At 40.8% G+C, this 19,637-nt stretch overlaps 1 protein-coding gene across 1 annotated transcript in view; it reads right to left on the bottom strand.

The window, feature by feature from the left end:
- ano10a (anoctamin 10a) overlaps nt 1–16,731 on the bottom strand; it is a 46,931-nt gene extending 30,200 nt beyond the window's left edge. The window contains exons 1-6 of the mRNA XM_052022990.1: nt 16,616–16,731; nt 12,700–12,852; nt 11,639–11,821; nt 10,968–11,102; nt 9,751–9,870; nt 1,186–1,755 (exon numbers count right to left, since the gene is read on the bottom strand). Of these exons, the coding sequence (XP_051878950.1) occupies nt 1,186–1,755; nt 9,751–9,870; nt 10,968–11,102; nt 11,639–11,821; nt 12,700–12,844 (1,153 nt within the window). The 5' untranslated portion in view covers nt 12,845–12,852; nt 16,616–16,731. The remainder of the gene's footprint in view (nt 1–1,185; nt 1,756–9,750; nt 9,871–10,967; nt 11,103–11,638; nt 11,822–12,699; nt 12,853–16,615) is intronic.
- Between the last annotated feature and the right edge of the window lie 2,906 nt (nt 16,732–19,637).

Here is a 19,637-nt window from a genome sequence, read left to right as displayed (position 1 = left end):
TTGATACAAGGCCTTAAACTTAGTTAAAAAAAAACCCAAGGCATTTTATATTGTCAGACAAAGTTTGACACTCGTGAGATATTACAAGTAACCAAAACCACAGTCACACTCTACCCATCATTACTGCACTATACTTAGTTCAATCTCTTTGAATTTCCCTTGATCTGAAAGCTCCTTCCACTATTTAGATCAAAGTGTGATCTACATTCCTGGTTTTTCATTTTGCTGGTACACTGGCACAGGTCTAAAGGAATGATTTGCCTCTTTCATGTAATTTCTGCAATTAAGTTTAGTCTTTATCAATCGTTTTCCTCTTCATAAATATTTCAATATTCTGCAACTGGTACCATCACAAGCTGACTGGCTAAGAGTCTTGCTGATTGCTGTGGCAACAAACCACTTACTTCTCCAATGTTTTTAATACTTTTCTCTCCCCAATCCAAAGCTGTAAAAGATAGGTAGGCAGACTAAAATTGGTAAAATGGGAGATAAAAGTGAACCTCCTTCCCAAGATCTTGTCACTTCCACATTAGCTATCAGAGAAATACATGGCAGTCAGAGAAATACATGGCAGTCAGAGAAACACCTGGTGCCTGTGCCAACTTTCTGAAAGAAGATGAAAAACACGATGACGCTGGAGGAACTCAGCAGGCCAGGCAGCATCCATGGGGAAAAGCAGGAGGTCAATGTTTCAGGTCAGGACCCTTCTTCAGGGCTGAAGATAGGAAAAGGGGGAGCTTAATATACAGGAGGAAAAAGCAGAGCAGTGATAGGTGGACAAAAGAAGGGAGGTGGGGTGGGCACAAGGTGGTGTTTGATTTGAGCTGCTGAGTTCCTCCAGCGTCACCGCATTTTTCTCTAGATTCCAGCATCGGCAGTCCTTTGTTTCTCTACTATTTCTGAAAGAAGCATCAAGTAGACCAACTGCTGCGGGCCTGAAAATTTTTCCCCTTCACGTATTAATGACATTCTCTTTTGAAAATGTGTTTCTGCCATCCTTTCAAGCAGCGTAAAAAAGATCATAAACTTACTAGGTAAAACTGTCTCATCTTGTCAGTTCTTCCTGTAAACCACCTTATGTAGAATTAACTGGTTCAATTAGTGAGAAAGCCTTCAACGAAATTTTTGAGAAGTGCAAGAAAACTAGGTGATGCAAGTTGGCCATTGAGATGGGTGTGTACTTACCTGAAGAAGTTAACCATTCAGCAGCATACTTGTAGATGCGATTCATGATTTCAATAACTACAGCATAAATTATACTGGGGCAGTACAACAAGATGGAGCTAAAGAATGTTTGGACCTCTTTATCATAGGCTAAGACTAGGTCCTCCATCTGAAAGTAGATCATCATAACAAAAAGGCAGATGTAAAGGCTCACACAGACAAAGGGCACGGAAACAAGATAGATGCGTAGCTGCCTCTTGTAAGTAGGATACGTGGGTTCCTTTCTTCCCGTCGCTGGGTTAATTCCCAATTTTCCATGAAAACCAGGCCGAGGTTCTTCAAACTCTCTCTTCATCAACAGTGTCCCCCATTGGTAGGAAAGTTTAGCACACCAACGTTTCCACACTTCCAAAACGATGGTCGACCACAGGAGGTTAAAGGTGGCAAACACAATGTACTTATCATAATCTTCCCAGGCAAAGAAATAGTAAGGCACTCCAATTATGGCCATAGGAAACAAAGCAATGGTGAAATACTCCAGAAATGCAAAATAGAGTGCAATATTCTGTCCAAAATATTTCTCGATATCATCTACAAGGAAGAAAGAAAAAGAAACAAAGTTAATGCTGCTTGAACTGTTAATTATTTCCAGCAGTTGCTATTTTTATTTCAGATTTCCAGCATCTGCGTACTTTTTTTAAAAACAGGAATGGCCCAAGTTAAAACCAGTGACAATTTTGATAAAACCCAAGGATTGATTTAAATCAGTGAACAAAATATTTCAGGTTTGGTATATTTCCAAAATATTTACAGGCAAACTTCTTGTGACCAGTCACATTCTTTTTAAACAACAGGATAAGGTACCACACAAATCAGAATGAAGTAAAAGATAGAATGAATTACAGTGACAATGTCAAATCGCACTCTAACTTCACAGTATTCTGCAATCTTTAACTGCCCTTACGAGAATCGAATTAGAACTATACAACACAGAAATAGACCCTTTGGACTACCAAGTCTGTGCAGATCAGCAAACACCTACACTTTTTACACTTGCACCATTTTATTCTCCCCAAATTCTCATTAACTCCCTCTAGATTCTACTATTCACCTACACACTAGGGGCAATTTATAGCAGCTAATTAACCCACCTACCTGCATGTCTTTGGAATATGGGACAAAACCGAAACACCCAGAGGAAACCCACAGGATCACAGGGAGAACATGCAAACTCCACACAGACAGCACCAGAGGTCAGGATTGACCCTGGGTCTCTGGGGCTGTGAGACAGCAGCTCTACAACCAGCATCCTCTGCTGCCCAAATTTATTCTGCCTTTTTGAGAAGTACAATACAGTGCAAAGTATGGAAGGTGTGCACAATAGCACATTTTGAAGATTATTTGAGAAGGACTGGCTGAAATCCCTTGATACTCTTCAACATGAACAAATCATGAATAAGGTATTCTTGTGAAATAAAAGACTACTGGTCCGACCTATTCTCTGTTCCCCTCATCATCAAGTCTGACTACCGGAGGTGCTGAGGACCTGATTCAGAGGAGCCAGGGTGTGTGGCAAGAATTGGCTGGAGTAGATAGCCAAGGCGAAACAGAAGTGGGGAATGTGGAAGCAATATCCCCCTCCGAGATGCCGGGCAAGCATCCGGTCAGCAGGTGTGAAGTGCTCTCGGTGTTGATATAGTGTAGCGTCCCATATCACACTCCTGTGCTACAGCAATCACCTGAGCCATTTTCCATTTCATCTGGAGATCCAGAATAGATCACGTCCAATGGGTCAAGGTGAACAGGTCTCCAGGAAGTGGAGATAAAAACAAACCCAACAGACATTCTCTCCTCTTCCATCGGGTAGAAGATACAGGTGCCTGAGGGCACGTACCACCAGACTTAAGGACAGCTTCTACCCCACTGTGATAAGACTATTAAACGGTTCCCTTATACAATGAGATGGACTGACTTCACGATCTACCTTGTTGTGACTTTGCACCTTATTGCACTGCACTCTCTCTGTAGCTGTGGCACTTTACTCTGTACTGTTATTGTTTTTACCTGTACTATATCAATGCACTCTGTACTAACTCAAAGTAACTGCACTGTGTAATGAATTGACCTGTCTGATCGATATGCAAGACAAGTTTTTCCACTGTACCTCGGTACAAGTGACAATAATAAACCAATACCAATGGCCACCTATGCATGTGGCCAAAGTTCTAAGATGTGAAAGAAAATACCCAAATATTAGTTACTAGACATGCACCCCTTTAAAAGATATATTCTTTTCTATTCTACTCCTACATGGATAATTTCACGAATACCCTAAACTATACTCCATTGCCATCTTTCTGCCCAATCACTTAACCACTCTACATATGTTTGCTGCCTCTGTAAACCTGTGATGGTTTACTTTTTGGGCTAGGCTTTCAGTACTTCCTTTCCATTTGTAAGAAAGTTCTGCAGCATTTCCATTGGTTCCATGTGAAGATGGCTAATGCAATCTGACATATCACCCTGCCAGGGTGAAATGATAGGCATCAAAATAACATGAGGCAAGTGCTCATACTTCCTAACCACATTTGAAATCTGACCCTCATGACAGAGACAGAAACTAACATTTGTCTGTCCACATTCCCCATTAACAGTACACACAAATGAATGGAAGTCTAAAATTAAAGCACATTGTTCATTCAGTGATACGCCAGAGTAGTTTATAAGAAAGACAAATGTGCCTTCCAGGCTTGGCACACCCCTTGTGCCAACAGTCATATGTGAATGAACATAAGTCAGTGTTCGCAAAAATTGTGAAGAGCAATTCACATTGTGATTGACTTAACAAATGTAATGAGTGGGCTTGTATCCAAACTGACCCTTTGCCTCCACTAACCCCCCTGTACTAATCACCGGATGAGTAATGCTACAAGGCTGAGGGGGGACCTGATGGAAGTTTATAAAACTATGAGAGGCATAAATCGGGCAGACAGTGGGAATCTTTTTCCTAGAGTAGAAATTCAATACTAGGGGACATGCATTTAACTTGAGAGGGGAAAAGTTTAAAGGACATGTGTGGGACAAGCTTTTTTTTAAAAACACAGAATGGTCAGTGCCTAGAACATGCTCCCGGGGTGGTGGTGGAAGCAGATACGATAGAGGCATTTAAGATGCTTTTAGATAGGCACATGAATATGCAGGGAATGGAGGGATATAGATCATGTACAGGCAGAAGGGATTAGTTTAATTTGGCATCATGTTCGGTACAGACATCATGGGCTGAATGGCCTGTTCTTGTGCTGTACTGTTCTATGTTCTAAATCTGTAGCCCTTCTGTGATCTGGAGTAGGGCTCCACCCCAGGCAATTAAAAACAGCCAAAATGTATTAAAATAATTCAAAATAAATAAATATTTTTTTAAAAAGTCATAAGTTTAGTTCAAAACATTGCACTGTTAATAAATTTTTTAAAAATGTTTTGTTTCATTATAACTAAAATAACAATAAATTTTTTAAAAATGTTTTGTTTCATTATAACTAAAATAACAAATACTTTAAATATCATGTTGATTTTTCTTTTGTTTAAACTTAATAACAGAATATTGTCAGATCAAATTTTTAGATTACATCACCAGAACTTTACGTTCAATGCTTAATATTGACCTTTAAAGGGGGGGGGGGAGAATATCTTTAGAGTTTTCTGCTGTCAAATTAGCAAGGATTGTATAGACATTAATGGAATTTATAATAATTTATAAATATATTAATTATAGGAGTTTATAATTTTATAACAACTTTTTATCATGGTATTGTACTGCTGCCACAAAACAACAAATTTCACGCAATACAAGTCAGTGATAATCTGATTCTGAAGCTCTTCAGATTTGAGGTAAATGCCCACTGAGTGCATTTAAATCCACCTCCCTGAATTCTTCAGCTACAATGACCTTCTCTTTAGGGCTCTCTCCTACTCTTTCCCTGGTTAACCTCTTGCCCTCAACATACACATGAAATACTTTGTTTTTCCTTAACCTTGTGACATTTTGTTGTCTTCTTTGCCCTGCTAATTTCTTTTTTTTAAATGTACAAGCCTACACTTTCTACACTCCTGAATGGCTTCCCCCAAAACTAGTTCTACCTGCCATATGCACTTTTTAAAAAATCCAACCCTTGATATTCCTTGAATCCAGGATTCCTAAAGGGAACACCACCCTGAACTCTTAACATGTCACTTCTGAATGACTCGCACTTGTTGGATGTAAAACTTACCTGCAAGTAGCTGTTCTCAGTCTACCTTTGCCGGGTTCTGTCATATAATATTGAAATCAGCCTTTCCCCAATTCAGGACATTAATTTACAGATCATCCATCCCTTTCCATAACCACCTTGAAACTTAGAGTCACAGTCATTATCTCCTAATTGCTCTCCCACTGACATTTCAACCACTTGCCTGGCTACTTTCCTGCATTCGCTGCAGCATGATCAGCACTTGCTGCTTCTCCTTGCATTTTAATGTTATGCAAATTACCCTTTGCTTTAAATCTTTTAAACCATCCTCTACTTGCAACAAATTCTTCACTTTCATTACCACGCTTTTTCTTCAAATCTTTGAACAGGGTCTTTGCTTTTTCTTGAATAATCATCAGGCTAAGGGGTATTTGGCTTCGATTTTGATCTTCAAGCCAAATCATAGAATCATACAGTTTGGAAACAGGCCCTTTGGCCCAAATCGTCCACACTCACTATGGTGCCCACCAAGCTAGTCCCATTTGCCTGCATTTGGCCCATGTCCCTCTAAACCCCTCCTATCCATGTACTTATCCATATGTCTTTTAAATGTTATTGTACCTGCCTCAATTACTTCCTCTGGCAGCTCATTCCATATACGCACCACCCTCTGCGTGAAGAAGTTGACATTCAGGTCCCTTTAAATCTTTCCCCTCTCACCTTAGACCTATGCCCTCTAGTTTTCAGTTCCCTTTCCCTAGGAAAAGGACAACGTGCATTCACCCTACCTGTGCCCCTCATAATTCTATACACCTCTGTAAGGTTACCCCTCAATCTCCTACATTCCAAAGTCCTAACTTCTTCCAAAAACTCAGGCCCTCGAGTCCTAGCAGCATCGTTGTAAATCTTCTCTGCACTCTTTCCGGTTTAATGATATCTTTCCTATAACAGGAAAACCAAAACTGTACATAATACTCCAAGTGTGGTCTCACCAACGTCTTGTACAACTGCAATGTCCCAACTCTTATATTCAGTGCTCTGACTGAAGGCCAGTGTCCCAAACACCTTCTTCACCACCCTGTCTACTTGTGACACTCCTTTCAGTGAACTATGTACTTGTACTCTAGGTCTCTCTGTTCCACAACATTCCCCAAGCCTGACCATTTATTGTACAAGTCCTACCCTGGTTTGACTTCTCAAAGTGCAACAAAATTGAAAGCCATTTGCCAATCTATAACCCACTTTCCTAGCTGATCAAGATTCCCCTGTAATTCTTGATAACCTTCTTCGCTGTGTACGACACCAGTATCATCCTCAAACTTACTAACCATGCCTTGTATATTCACATCCAAATTGTTTATATAGATAATGAACAACAAAGATCCCAGCACTGACCCCTGTGGTACACCACTAGTCACAGGCCTCCTGTGCGAGAAACAACTTTTGACCATCATCTTCTGCTTCCTACTATCGAGCCAATTATGAATCCAAATAGCTATCACTCCCTGGGTCCCATGCAATCTTACCTTCTAGACTAAGCCTGCTGTGCGGGACCTTGTCCAAGGCCCTGCTAAAGTCCATATAGATAATGTCCATTGCCCTACCCTCCTCTATCCTCTTGGTTACCTCTTCAAAAAACTCAGATTTGTCAAACACTGTTTCCCATGCACAAAGCCACACTGACTATCTAATTAGACCTTGCCTATCCAAATGTTGATAGATCCTGTCCCTAGAATCCCTTCCAATAACTTACCCACCACTGGGTTAACCACCCAGGTTAGGACTTTAACCTGTGGACCGGTCCTATTTTTCTCCATAACTATTTTAAAACTAATAGAATTATGGTCACTGGATCCAATGTGCTCCCCAATTGACACTTCAGTCACTTGCCCTACCTTCTTCCCCAAGAGGAGGTCCAGAGATGTGCTCTAGGAGGATCCTCTGTAATTGTTAAGGAAACTTTCTTGGACACATTTAACAAACTCCACCTCATCCAAGCCCTTTGCACTATGGGTATCCCAGTCAATGTTAGAGAAGTTAAAATCTCCCACTATTTCTAGGACTGTACCACCAACAGTTGTTCCATTTCAATTAACAAACCACTTCGCTGCTTTGTAATTATGGCAGCCTGCATCAGGACTGATCCTTTAACTTTCTCAAGAATCCACACCTTGTCCTTCACGGTGGTGCCTACCATTGAACGATTGAAAATTGACAAAGCATGGGGTTTCAATGGCATTTTTCCCTTTTCAGATCACTTTAATTATATCCATTTTAACTTCCATTGTGATAGCTTTCCTTTTCTTAGATGCACCACCAACACGTGCATCTTTTGCGCTTTTGAGAGGAATAGTAGTGACAAAATACTGTAAGGATTATACAGCACAGTACCTGTAAAGTGTTTGTAAAGAATCATAAACACTGCTCTCAATATGAAACCATCTGTTTGCTTTCACAGATGCTAATGACCTGCTGAGTTTGTCCAGCAATATGTACTTCACTGCTCTCAATATGATGCTCTCAAGATGACTGGGGTGGCAGGAAACTCAGGTGTCCTCATCTGCCCGGTGCACAAGATAAACTGCCGTTTGTAGGAACCAACAAGTGAACACATCAGACTTTTGAATTTATGTGCGCAGGCATTTGTAACCTGGGGACGACCTGTATCAGGCTCTCCTGGGAGTACTTTAAAAATTCCACCATCTCCAAACTTTTCACACTATGATCTTAATTAATACTGGGTACGTTGAAATCCCCCACAGTAACCCAATTATTCTTGCACCATTCTGTGATATGCCAACATATCTGCTTCTTCATTTCTAGCTATTAGGAGGCCTGTAGTAAGTCCCCAGCAAGTGATTACTTTTTTTCTGTTTCTAAGCTCTACCCATATGGCCTCATTTGAAAAGCCTTCACAAATTTCTCCCTTATTACTGTAGTACTATACTTTTAATCAATACTGCAATACCTTCTCCTCTTTTACATCCACCTTGTCATGCCTGAAGATTCGATATCCTGGACTGTAGAGTTGCCAATCCTGCTCTTCTTTCAACAATATCATATTCACATCCACTGATTAACAGTAACAGTTCATCTACCTTACTAGTCAGATTCCTTGCACTAAAAGATGCAATTTAGCCTTGTGTTCCTCCCAAGTGCCTTATAACTTCCATACACTCTGCTTTCCAAGCTCAGTTTTTACTACTGTATTTGACTGTTTTTTAAAAAAAGGTCATTTGCAATCTTCTCAGAACTAAAGCTGAGGAATACACATCATTCATGCCACTAATGCCCTATATTCTGAGAATGAAAAATATGACCAGTGGATTGAGACAAGTATTGGAGAGAAAGAGCTGAATGCTGGCAGTGAACATATGGAATGATGAAGAGGCCACATCCAGATGAGAATCATTCATTGAGCAACTCCAGGTGGTGGTTAACCTGGGGAAGAAGACAGTGATCCCAATTACATACAACAAGGAAGAAAGAAGACATACAAGGACAGCCTCATGTTGATATCTGTGGAGGGGAATACAGCTGTTGGCTGCTTTGAATACTGTAGCAGTAGGTGCAGAAGAGTAAGGTGCCATGTGTTTTGGAATGAATGGCAAAGACTTTCATGAAATACATTCAAGAGATGCAAACTGGACCCAGATACAAGGAAGGGGAGAATCCTATTTACACAGAGATTGATCTTGAACACACAGATTGATTAGTCATTCCATAAGCAAATTGGATAAATATTTGGAGAAAATCTTGCAGGTTTGGGGAAAGAATAGACGGATTAATACTAATTGGCCCACACTTCCAAAGAGCCAGCAAAAGCACAATGTGGTAAATGGTGACTTCGTGGGCTATATGGTTCTTACCACAGTGAACAGAAGTCACAACCAAAATTACTGCGGTTTCCTGGTAAAACTGATTATTTCTCGAAGAAAACTGTCACAAATGGAGTACAAATTATGTACGTCATTAATGCAGCAACTATTAAGGTAATGGATGCATAGAATCATGCAGTACTTGAGATCTGATGAAGAATCAATCTCAATTACTTACAGCACTGCAGTCTCAAGGACTGACGTGGGTTTTCATCTTTATTCTGGCAGGAAATTGTGGTTCCATTCTGTACAGCCAATGAAATATTAGGAAAAAGAATGCCAATTAGCAGAGCACAGTAGTTCCTGGCCAGAAGCCTGGGGCAGCAAATCAGCTGTTGCAATATATTGCGAAAACCGATTGTCTGACCCAAGGAACAAACACTCATTGTGATGCATCCAGGTGTACCACTGATAGCATTAGGCTGAGTACTTATTACAAATACCAATAAGGCTTTAATCATTTATCAAACTTATAGACTTACTGAGTGGCTGCAAGGCAATATGTAAGCGTTTATACCAGATGGTGCTGAGTTTTTTCAATTCTTCCTTATTATGTAGTGGATAGATCCGAAGGAGAAGTCCACTGGTTTGTAAACGACGAACTGGATGAAAACAGAAGTTGTTCTTAATGCATAATCAATTCCTTTGCAAACTTTCACCTTAAAAGATGTGCAAAAATGATACAAGTACATAAAACTTTGATAAGAGAAATAAAATATTCCTCCACTGACCTTCATGACATCATTTTACAGCTAACATACTTTTGAAGCATACTCATTTTGTTATGTAGGAAATACACTACAGCAGCTAATTTGTGCAAAGAAGGCTTTAAGAACAGCTGCATGATGATGATTTGTTAACTTTTTTTTAAAGAAAACAATGCTGCTGAAATAGTGAAAAATATTGACCAGGACACCCAGAGCATTTCTGCAGCTCTTCAAAATAATGTCACGCAAATTTTTATGTCTACTTTTGAGAGCAGACAGAGTTTATTTAAATCTCAATCTTTTGAAATTGCAACATTCTCTCAAACTTATGCAGAAGCATCAACCTAGACTACTGTATCGAATATCTAGAATAGGATTTGAACATTCTGAACCACTGAGTCATTGCTGATACTGATTACATCCCATCTCTGACTGCAACGAAAACTAAGTCATGTTTGACTGCAGCCACACCCTTATCTGAAGAAATTGTTATTTACATACCACCTTTGCTCGCAGGAGTTCCCTATAATAGGGCGACTAATCTTGAAGCTGAAAACTTAGAGATCATACAGTACCTGGAACAATATCAGCAATTTTGCAAATTCTGAACTTATCAAAAGTCCAGCAAGCAACTGTAAAGCTTCCCCCCCAACAAAAAACAGTGAGCTGAGTTGTGATTGAACACTTTGCTGGGGTGCCATCAAGTTGCTCTTCAGGAACCACTGCTATACGTTATCACCAAACACCTTGGAAGTCATCATTCATTGGTAATTCCCCAGAACACTCTTCAAGCCAAAGGTGATTACACAAGCCTGAATTCAATTCACTGGATCAGAAGAGATTTAATACAATGGTTGACAATTGCAACAAAGAACAGGAGTACATAGAACAACACAGTTTTGTTGCATTATATATCTTCCCACGATCCCCACACCCCATTTTCCTGTTCCCAATTGAGCAACTCTTGAAAACCCTAAATCAAAGTAACTTACTGATCGATTTCCCAGGATACAGCTTTGCTTGTGGGTGACCAGGAACCATAGTTTCATCTATTGCTCTCAGATTTTCTAATTCGCGTTTAATAATGTACTGTCGCTCTGCCATTGTTAGAAAATCATAGCTGTCATCTGAAAACAAGAATCTGTATTTACACATTGCCTTTGCCATGATTTAATTTCACAAGATGATTGAAAAGAACATTAACAAACAAAATTTAATACTGATCCAAATATGTTAGGATAGGTAACTGTGAACCATCAAAGAAGTAGGTTTTAAAATGCTTCATTCAAAGGAAGAGAGAGAGAGACATTGTGGTTTAGGGAGGAAATTTCACAGTCTGGGCACAGAAAGCTCCGTCACGTATGATGAAGAAATGGATGGACATGCAAGAGAGAGTTATTGGGAGACTGCAGATATCTTGGAGGGTTCTAATGGCTGCAGAAGATTACAGAAATAGTGAGGAGCAAGGCCATAGAGGAACTTGAAAATGAGGATGAGAATTACTTTTAAATTGAGGCATTGCCACTTGCTGATTGAGGTATTGCCACTAGAATTCAGCAACTAGCGGAGGCCAGCAGTACTGGCTAAATTCCTTTCTACAGATATCTACGATAATATTCCAAATCATTTGTTGCTAATGATATTCCTTAAATTATAAACTTACCTGAAAAGTATTTGTAGTCTTCTTTGTTCTGGTAGGTAAAGGCTCTCATTGATCCATCTTGATACTCCTTAACTAAACCCAAGGCTTCAGCTCCCAACAATAACCTTCTCCAAGATGCTCCAATAAGATATACACGAGTTTTCTCAGCTTTGTCATCCAAAGGTTTAATATACAAATGGGCTCCTTTGAAATAAAAGGATGAATCCTTTAACATTAGAGATCTTAAGGTAGATGGTCAACCAGCTAATGATACAGCCTGCAGATCTTTACTGGTTACAATAGCTGGAATGCACTAATGTATTTTGTACGATCACAAATTTCAAGTCCAAGCAAGGGATACTAACATAATACTGGTGTTGTCCATGCTAGACTGAATGCATGTTTATTATAAAGACAGGAGCCCAATACCATGAAATACAGTACATAACTTCTAGATCTTAGTAATTTTACTCATAGTAAGTTGAAGGCTCTTGCAGGAACCGGGACACTTGCTTATTATCATCAATCTCTGCAACACCCCACCAGTCATGCCTCCTAAAGAAAAAAATGTCTCATTTTGCCGACTCTGTTTTTATCTGCCAATATATTATTCCCAACAGCACAAGTTCTAGTTTTGTTTAATAATCTGTGTGGTATCTTATCAAAGGCCTTCTGAAAGTCCAAATGCACTATATCAACTGGGTTGTTAATTGCAATTTCAAAAAAATCCTGCCATTTTGTTTTTTCCAAATATATTTTTCTATCTCCATGTGTAAGGGACTCACATTAACTTTAGCTCATCTTTTCCTTTTTATATATCTGTAGTAGCTTTTACTGTCTACGCTTTATGTTTTTTTACTAGCCTTCTCTCACTCTACCTTCCTTTTCTTTATCAATGCCTTAAAGGCAAAGAGAGAAGAAGCCAGATAAAAGGTTTTAAGGGAGGGCTTAAAGATACAAGGGTCTGAAAAACATGGTTGCCAAATCTGATATTCCTTCAATATGCATATTGATCAGTAACAACCACAAAAACTTTATTAATTCAGGCAGTATTGTACATTAAATGTGTTTGCTATACTCACCACCCAGGTGCTTTCTCCCTTTGATTCTTTGAGTGAGCCATTCTACCATCTCATCTTGTGTTTCTTTGGCAAGTTCCAGTACCACTAGTGGGGTGAAAGTAAATTCATTGTCTTCAGAAATAGAGCTGTTTCTTTTCATCTTCATGCCACTTTCTGAAAATGTAAATAAAGGCAGGAGTACAGTTAACAAACTTCATGATGATGGTGGGCTATTCTAATAACATTGAATTCCCACAACTGAACTTCCTCTGGCAGCCAATTCCATATACGAACCACCGAGAGAAAAGGTTTCCCCTTAGGTTCCACAGCCAAGAACGTGCACCAGTGTCTCTACTTACTTCCTCAGAAGGCGAAAGGAATTTGGCATGTCCCCATTGTCCCTCACCAATTTTTATCAAAGCACCATGGAAGGCATCCTATCCAGATGCATCACAGCTTGGTGTGACAACTGCTCTGCCCAGGACCGCAAGAAACTGCAGAGAGTTGTGGGCACATCACAGAAACCAGCCTGAAACCAGACCCTGACTACACTTCTCACTGTCTCAGTAAAGCAGCCAACATAATCAAAGACCCCACCCACGCTGGTCATTCTCTCTTCTCCAGTGCGCACCCCCCCACCCCCCAATCGGGCAGAAGATACAGGAGCTTGAGGGTACATACCACCAGGCTCAAGAACAGCTTCTATCCCACTGTTACAAGACTATTGAATGGTCCCCTTGCATAATAAGATGGATTCTTGGCCTTGCATCTTATTGTCTGCCTGCACTGCACTTTCTCTGTAACTGTAACACTTTATACTGCATTGTTATTGCTTTTCCTTTGTATTACATCAACGTACTGATGTGATGAAATGGATGACATGTAAAACAAAGTTTTTCACTAGACCTCAGTACATATGACAATAATAAACCTACTTAATTCTAAATCTCTTCCCTCTCACCTTAAACCCATGTCCTCTAGTTCTTGATTCTCCAATCCTGGAGAAAAGATTCTGTGCATTCACTCTATCTATGCCACTCTTGACTTTATACACCTCTAAGATCACCCCACATTCTCCTATGCTCAACCTCTCTCCATAACTCAGTCCTTTGAGTCGTGGCAACATCCTCGTAAATCTCCTCTGCACTCTTTCCAGCTTAATAGCATCGTTCTTATAGCAGTGTAACCAAAACCGAACACAATATTCCAAATGCGGTCTCACCAACAACTTGTACAACTGTAATATAAAATTATGAAACATGAAATCTTAACCTAGCTATTCACTGCTGGAACATATTGTTTTGGGTGGCACTGAAGGGAAAGGGAATTGTGAAAAACAAAGGCTCTCAATGAGAGATGGTCATTGTTTTCATTCAAATTAATCCCCATTATAGCTCCAGCATATCATGCTTCAACTATTATATTTAAAATCTTGTTTAAAGCTAAATTAAAGAGCTAGCTATTCAGTACTAACATCTCCCTATTCTTAGGGCATAAAAGACACATGAAGGATTTAGCCATGTATAAAGGATGGGCTCATTGTGCCTCCCTGAATGAGGAAAATCCTAGAAATCCCTGTTGTAGTCAGGGATGGAAGACACTTGAAAATTACAGATGTGACGCAGGAAATGAATTACATAAGTAAAATTCTGTGGATGCCAGATATCAGAAATAAAAATAGAAAACACTGGAAATACTCAGTGGGTCAGGCAGCATCTGTGGAGAGAGAAAAACAGTTAATGTTTCAGTTCTGATGAAGGCTTGTCAACCTGCAAAGTTAACTGTTTCTCTCTCCACAGATGCTGCATGACCTGCTGAATATTTCCAGCATTTTGTGTTTTTATTTCAGAATTCCACAATCAGCAATTGCTTGATTTTCAATTACTTTTTAGGGGTATACTAGCAGAGCATGTTTCAGGCCAATAATCTGTCTTCCTGACCTGTTGAGCATTTCTTCAATAAAAACAAGAAATTCTGGAAAAGGAGCAACTCATTCAGCCCTCAAAGTGATTATACATTTTCAGAACCCAAATTAATTTGTGCCAATTTTTTTATCCAGGCTAATAAAATATAACTTTTTAAAGAAATTCAAATGATAATTCTGAAAATTAAACTAAGCCATAAAATACCTCATTAATATAACCATCTCATTGGATAACTTTTTTTTATTTTCTCAGTGATATGATATGCAAGATGCAGAATTATTTTAATACTTAATTGGGCACAATACACTAAAATCTGACTTATTTTTTAATAAAATGCAATACAAAATCAGCTGAAATTCTCTACCCAGCCAAATAGATCGTTCTACCTTCAAAGAAAACTTTCTACAATTTAGTACGTGTCAAATTTACCCCAACTAACATTATATAATGATTACCTTGCATTAACATGTAGTGTATTTACAATTATCAGTGGCAATATTTAATTATTATTGCATGTGTTTTCTCACTAGGTAATGACTACTTAATACATCTATTGGTAATGAAACAGTTTGATTTTAATTTCAATAAGAAGCAATGTTTATAGCTCGTACGCTTCAGTGAATTAATTATCATAGCGTCCTTTATACTTATGAAAAACAGTTTACAAGCAAAAAATATATAATTACTATGACTTCTAGGTCAGTACGAATCAAGATTGGAACTTGTGCTTTTGAATATGAGCCACTGCAAAGCCACTTCAACTTTTGAATATGAGCCACTGCAAAGGCCACCAATTACTCCAGATGGAAAGTGAAGCTCACAATTTCCCCAAGCAAATCACCAACAATAACAAATTGCACTTATATTACAGATAATGAATCAAGTTTTTTTTCTCTTCTTGAGGTTCAAGAGGAAAAATAAACTTGCTGAACCAAAGGAAGAGATTAGGATACAATGACATAAACACTGGAGGGGAGAGTTTTAAGAACGCTCAAAAGGATGGGAGAAATAAGAGGGGCTGACAAAGGGAATTCAAAAACCTGGTTATTTGAAGTTGCAGTTACCAAAGGTAGATAAAAAGTGCATGTGCAAAAGAGTGCTACAATTTAAAAGCTTGCAGGGCTGGAGATTGAGGCGCAAAGTCCCAATGGAATTTCGCACATGGCTACGAAATATTAACTGAAGGAATCAAGGTCCTGGGCACCAATGTATGTTATTGAATACAGGGCTGTAGGCAAATAGGTCTTGTTACAGATTACAGTAAAGACAGCAGAGTTTTTCAAGAGCTGAAGCTTAGAGCGTAGAGGACAGGAGAGTTGAGTCTGGATCCGAGAAAAGCTGAGGGCTTCAGCAAACAGAGGAAGTCAGAAAGTACCCAAAGGCGGTAAAGTGCCCGAGGAAGGGGCATCTTTCGCAATGTCAGCCAAGGGAAGATCCGCGGAATAGAATCAACTAGGCAGAAGGCGAACGTGTTGCAGAGTATAAAGTTTGTTGAGGAAGTGTGTGTGGGGTTAAAGCGGCCGAACATCAGCTGTTTTTGATGTGAGCTGTCTCGGGGCCAGCAACCTGATGAAGATGATGGGCGGGGCGGGGGCACCAACGCCCTCATCAAATGCTGGGAAGGCTTGGAGACTGCCTAGAGATGTCACCAAACTGAGCCAGGCAGTAATGACAGGTAAACCCCTCCCCTGGAGAAGGGGGATGGTGACGGCGAGGTGTCTCCAGCAACATGGCAATCAGGCGGTGCAGCAATAGTGGACGATCCGGCTGATGAACCTCGTTAGAACCCCGTTATTAAGGAGCGGGGACCAGCTGTCTAAAGACAGCAGGGACTCTCCCTCGGGAACAGTGTGGCCTGCCAGGCCTCTGTCATACCACACGGTCCAGTCCTACCCAGTGCCTGGTAACCCCAGCCTCAAGCCGGCCCGCCTCCACCCACCCCCTGGCAGAGGACAGGGCGGTGCTTTCTGGCCTTTGCACTGCAGTGTGAAAGGACTCGGCTCGCTACTCACCGGGGAGGCCCGAGACTCAGCGCCTCAGCCCCTCACACACCGGCTGAGACGGACAGCCGGTAGGTCCACAACGGGAAAGCTCGCACGTCACTCACCAAACCACGCCCCGCCCCTCCTTTCGTCACATAACGCCGTGTCCTTCTACATGTCACACGCTCCGCCCCCACCCGCCGCAACACATCAGTCGTCTAGCCCCGCCCCTCAACACGTCGATCATCTAGCCCCCCCCCAACAGCACGTCAGTCGCGTAGCCCCGCCCGCTCAACGCGTAAATCGTCTAGCTCCTCCCCATCAACAGTCCTCTAGCCCCACCATCACCACCCCATTAGTGAAGCGTTGTCTTCGGATCAAAGCTGGCAGTGTTGTGCATGAATAGGCTCTGCTGGAATTGGTCCATAATATCCAATAATGCTGATGATAATCCACTGTATTAATTTCTTAACATAAATAGGTGCAGCCAATCAGACCCTTGAGCCTAGATCCCCATCCAACAACTATTCCAACTCAACACTTTCCTTCCCTAAGCCAGTATGTATGATTCCCCTAATATCCAGAAATCTATTGATCTCTGATTGAATGCGATCAATGAGTGAGCTTCCAGGCTGGAGAACTTTCAAGGATTCACCATACTCAGTACAGCGCTGTGGCACAACAGTTAATGTCGCTGCCTCACAACTCCAGCGACCTAGGTTCAATCCTGACCTGTCCTGCCTGTGTGCAGTTTGCATGTTCTCTCTGTAACTACGTGGGTTTCCTCGAGGTACTTTGGCTTCCTCCCATACCTCAAAAACATGGTGGTAGGTTAATTGGCTATTGTAAATTGTCTCTAGTGTAAGTGGATGGCAGGAGAATTGGTTTGAGGCTATGAGAGAGAATAGGTTACAGGGAAATAAGTGGCGGAATGGGACTGAAGAATATTTTGAGACTGCCATAAACTTGAATGGCCTCCCATATCATAAAAGAATGTGAAAATAATATGAAGGAATTTCATCTTACTTCAGCCCCAGCTAGCCTATCCCTTACTTTGAAACCATGCCCCCTGTTTCTAGACTCCTTAGCCTGGGGAAATGCCTAGCTGAGTCCTGTGTTAAATATTTTGTATGTTCCAAAGAGGTCACATACATACCAAAGTCTAGAGAATACAGTGCAAAGAGTCCACTGGTGTTCAAGCATAGACTTCAATGGCGTTTTGTAGGGGCTCTGCTGCAGTTAATGCAGATGCTCAATTGGTGCTAAGGGATGAAATCCAAGTCAGGTATCCCAGTCACACTAGTATTATTGCATAGTCCTGTGGAAGATGTATCAGCTTGGGCATGCACAAGCACTTCTGGACAGACTTGTCCCAATCTATGAGTCTGCAGCAAAACTTCTGTAAATACCACATTGCAGCATCTAAATATATTTTAGTATCTGGAGCACTAATACATCAAAGGTTTACCCATGCCATAAAATACAAACAACTGAGATTGAAAGCCAATTACAGGAAGTCATTTGCAAAATGAACTCTGATTCTTCAGGGCATTATTCCAGATAACTAGCAGCAGGTGAGGTCCTGGAGGACTGGAGAGTAGCAAATGTTGTGCCTTTGTTCAGGAAGGGAAATAGAGATAATCCAGGTAATTATAGGCTAGTGAGCCTCACGTCAGTTGTAGGGAAGCAAATGGAGAGGATGCTGAGGAATAGGACTCATGCGCATTTGGAAAGACATGGCCTGCTTAGGGACAGTCAGCATAGCTTTGTGCGGGGCAGGTCATGCTTTACAAACTTGATTGAGTTTTTTAAGGAGTTGTCAAAAGTGCTTGATGAGGGTAAGGTAGTGGACATTATCTAAATGGACTTTAGTAAGGTATTTGATAAGGTCCCTCACAGTAGGTTGATTCAGAAGATAAAGATGCATGGGATCAAGGGTGAATTGCAAGTTTGGATTTGGAACTGGCTTGCCTACAGAAGACAGAGAGCAGGGGTGGAAGGCTGTTATTCTGGCTGGAGGTCTGTGACCATTCGTGTTCCCCAAGGATCTGTTGTTTGTGATATATATCAATGATTTAGATGAAAATGTAGATGGGTGGATTAGCAAATTTGCAGATGACACCAAGATTGGTGGAGTTGTGTAAAGGACTATCAAAGAATACAGTGGGATATAGATTGGTTACAGATATGGACAGAGAAGTGGCAGATGGAGTTTAATCTGGGCAAGTGTGAGGTATTGCACTTTGGGAAGTCAAATGAATGGAGAAAGTATACAGTTAATGGTAGGCTCCTTAAATAGCATTGAGGTGCAGAGGGATCTTGGGGTCGACGCAAGTGGATAAAGTGGTAAAGAAGGTGTATGGAATGCTTGCCTTCATTGGTAGGGGTGCTGAGTATAAGAGTAAAGAAGTCATGCTGCAGCTATACAAAACTTTAGTCAGACCACACTTGGAGTATTGTGTGCAGTTCTGGTCACCCCATTACGTGAAGGTTGTGGAGACTTTGGAAAGGGTGCAGATGAGGTTTACCAGGATGCTGCCTGGATTAGAGGGCATGAGCTATAAGGAAAGGCTGAACAAACTTGGGTTGTTCTCCCAAGAGTGTCAGAGGCTGAGAGTGTTAACCTGATTTTTAACAGAAGTTCCCCTTCTGTCTGTTGGAAGATCACACAGTGCCACAGTTTACTTCAAATGCGTTTATTTAGCAGTATATTGCTGGGGAGAAATCTCCTCACTCTATCGTGGAGCCTGCTGCGGAGTTCTCCGAAGTACAAAGGAGTAAGCAGTTATTTATACAAACATTGTCACGCACACTTTAATTAGCCAGGCTCCACAGTACTGGGTTGAGCAGAAAACAGACAAAGGGCTACTGCAGATGGACAAAGAGCAGCCTCACACCCCAGGTTCAGCTAATCGTTTTGCAATCGGGTGAGACACCTTCATTGTTTGAGACAGCCTTCCCATTTCCCATTAAGATTGACTATCATCTCCATAGTCAAACATAATGGGAATCCAATTAAGTTCCAGACACAGCAATTACCACACAGCACCCA

The sequence above is a fragment of the Pristis pectinata genome, chromosome 9 (genome assembly GCF_009764475.1).
Source record: "Pristis pectinata isolate sPriPec2 chromosome 9, sPriPec2.1.pri, whole genome shotgun sequence".
In the NCBI taxonomy this organism is placed as follows: Eukaryota; Metazoa; Chordata; class Chondrichthyes; order Rhinopristiformes; family Pristidae; genus Pristis; species Pristis pectinata.
This window is presented reverse-complemented; position numbering and strand designations above follow the sequence as displayed.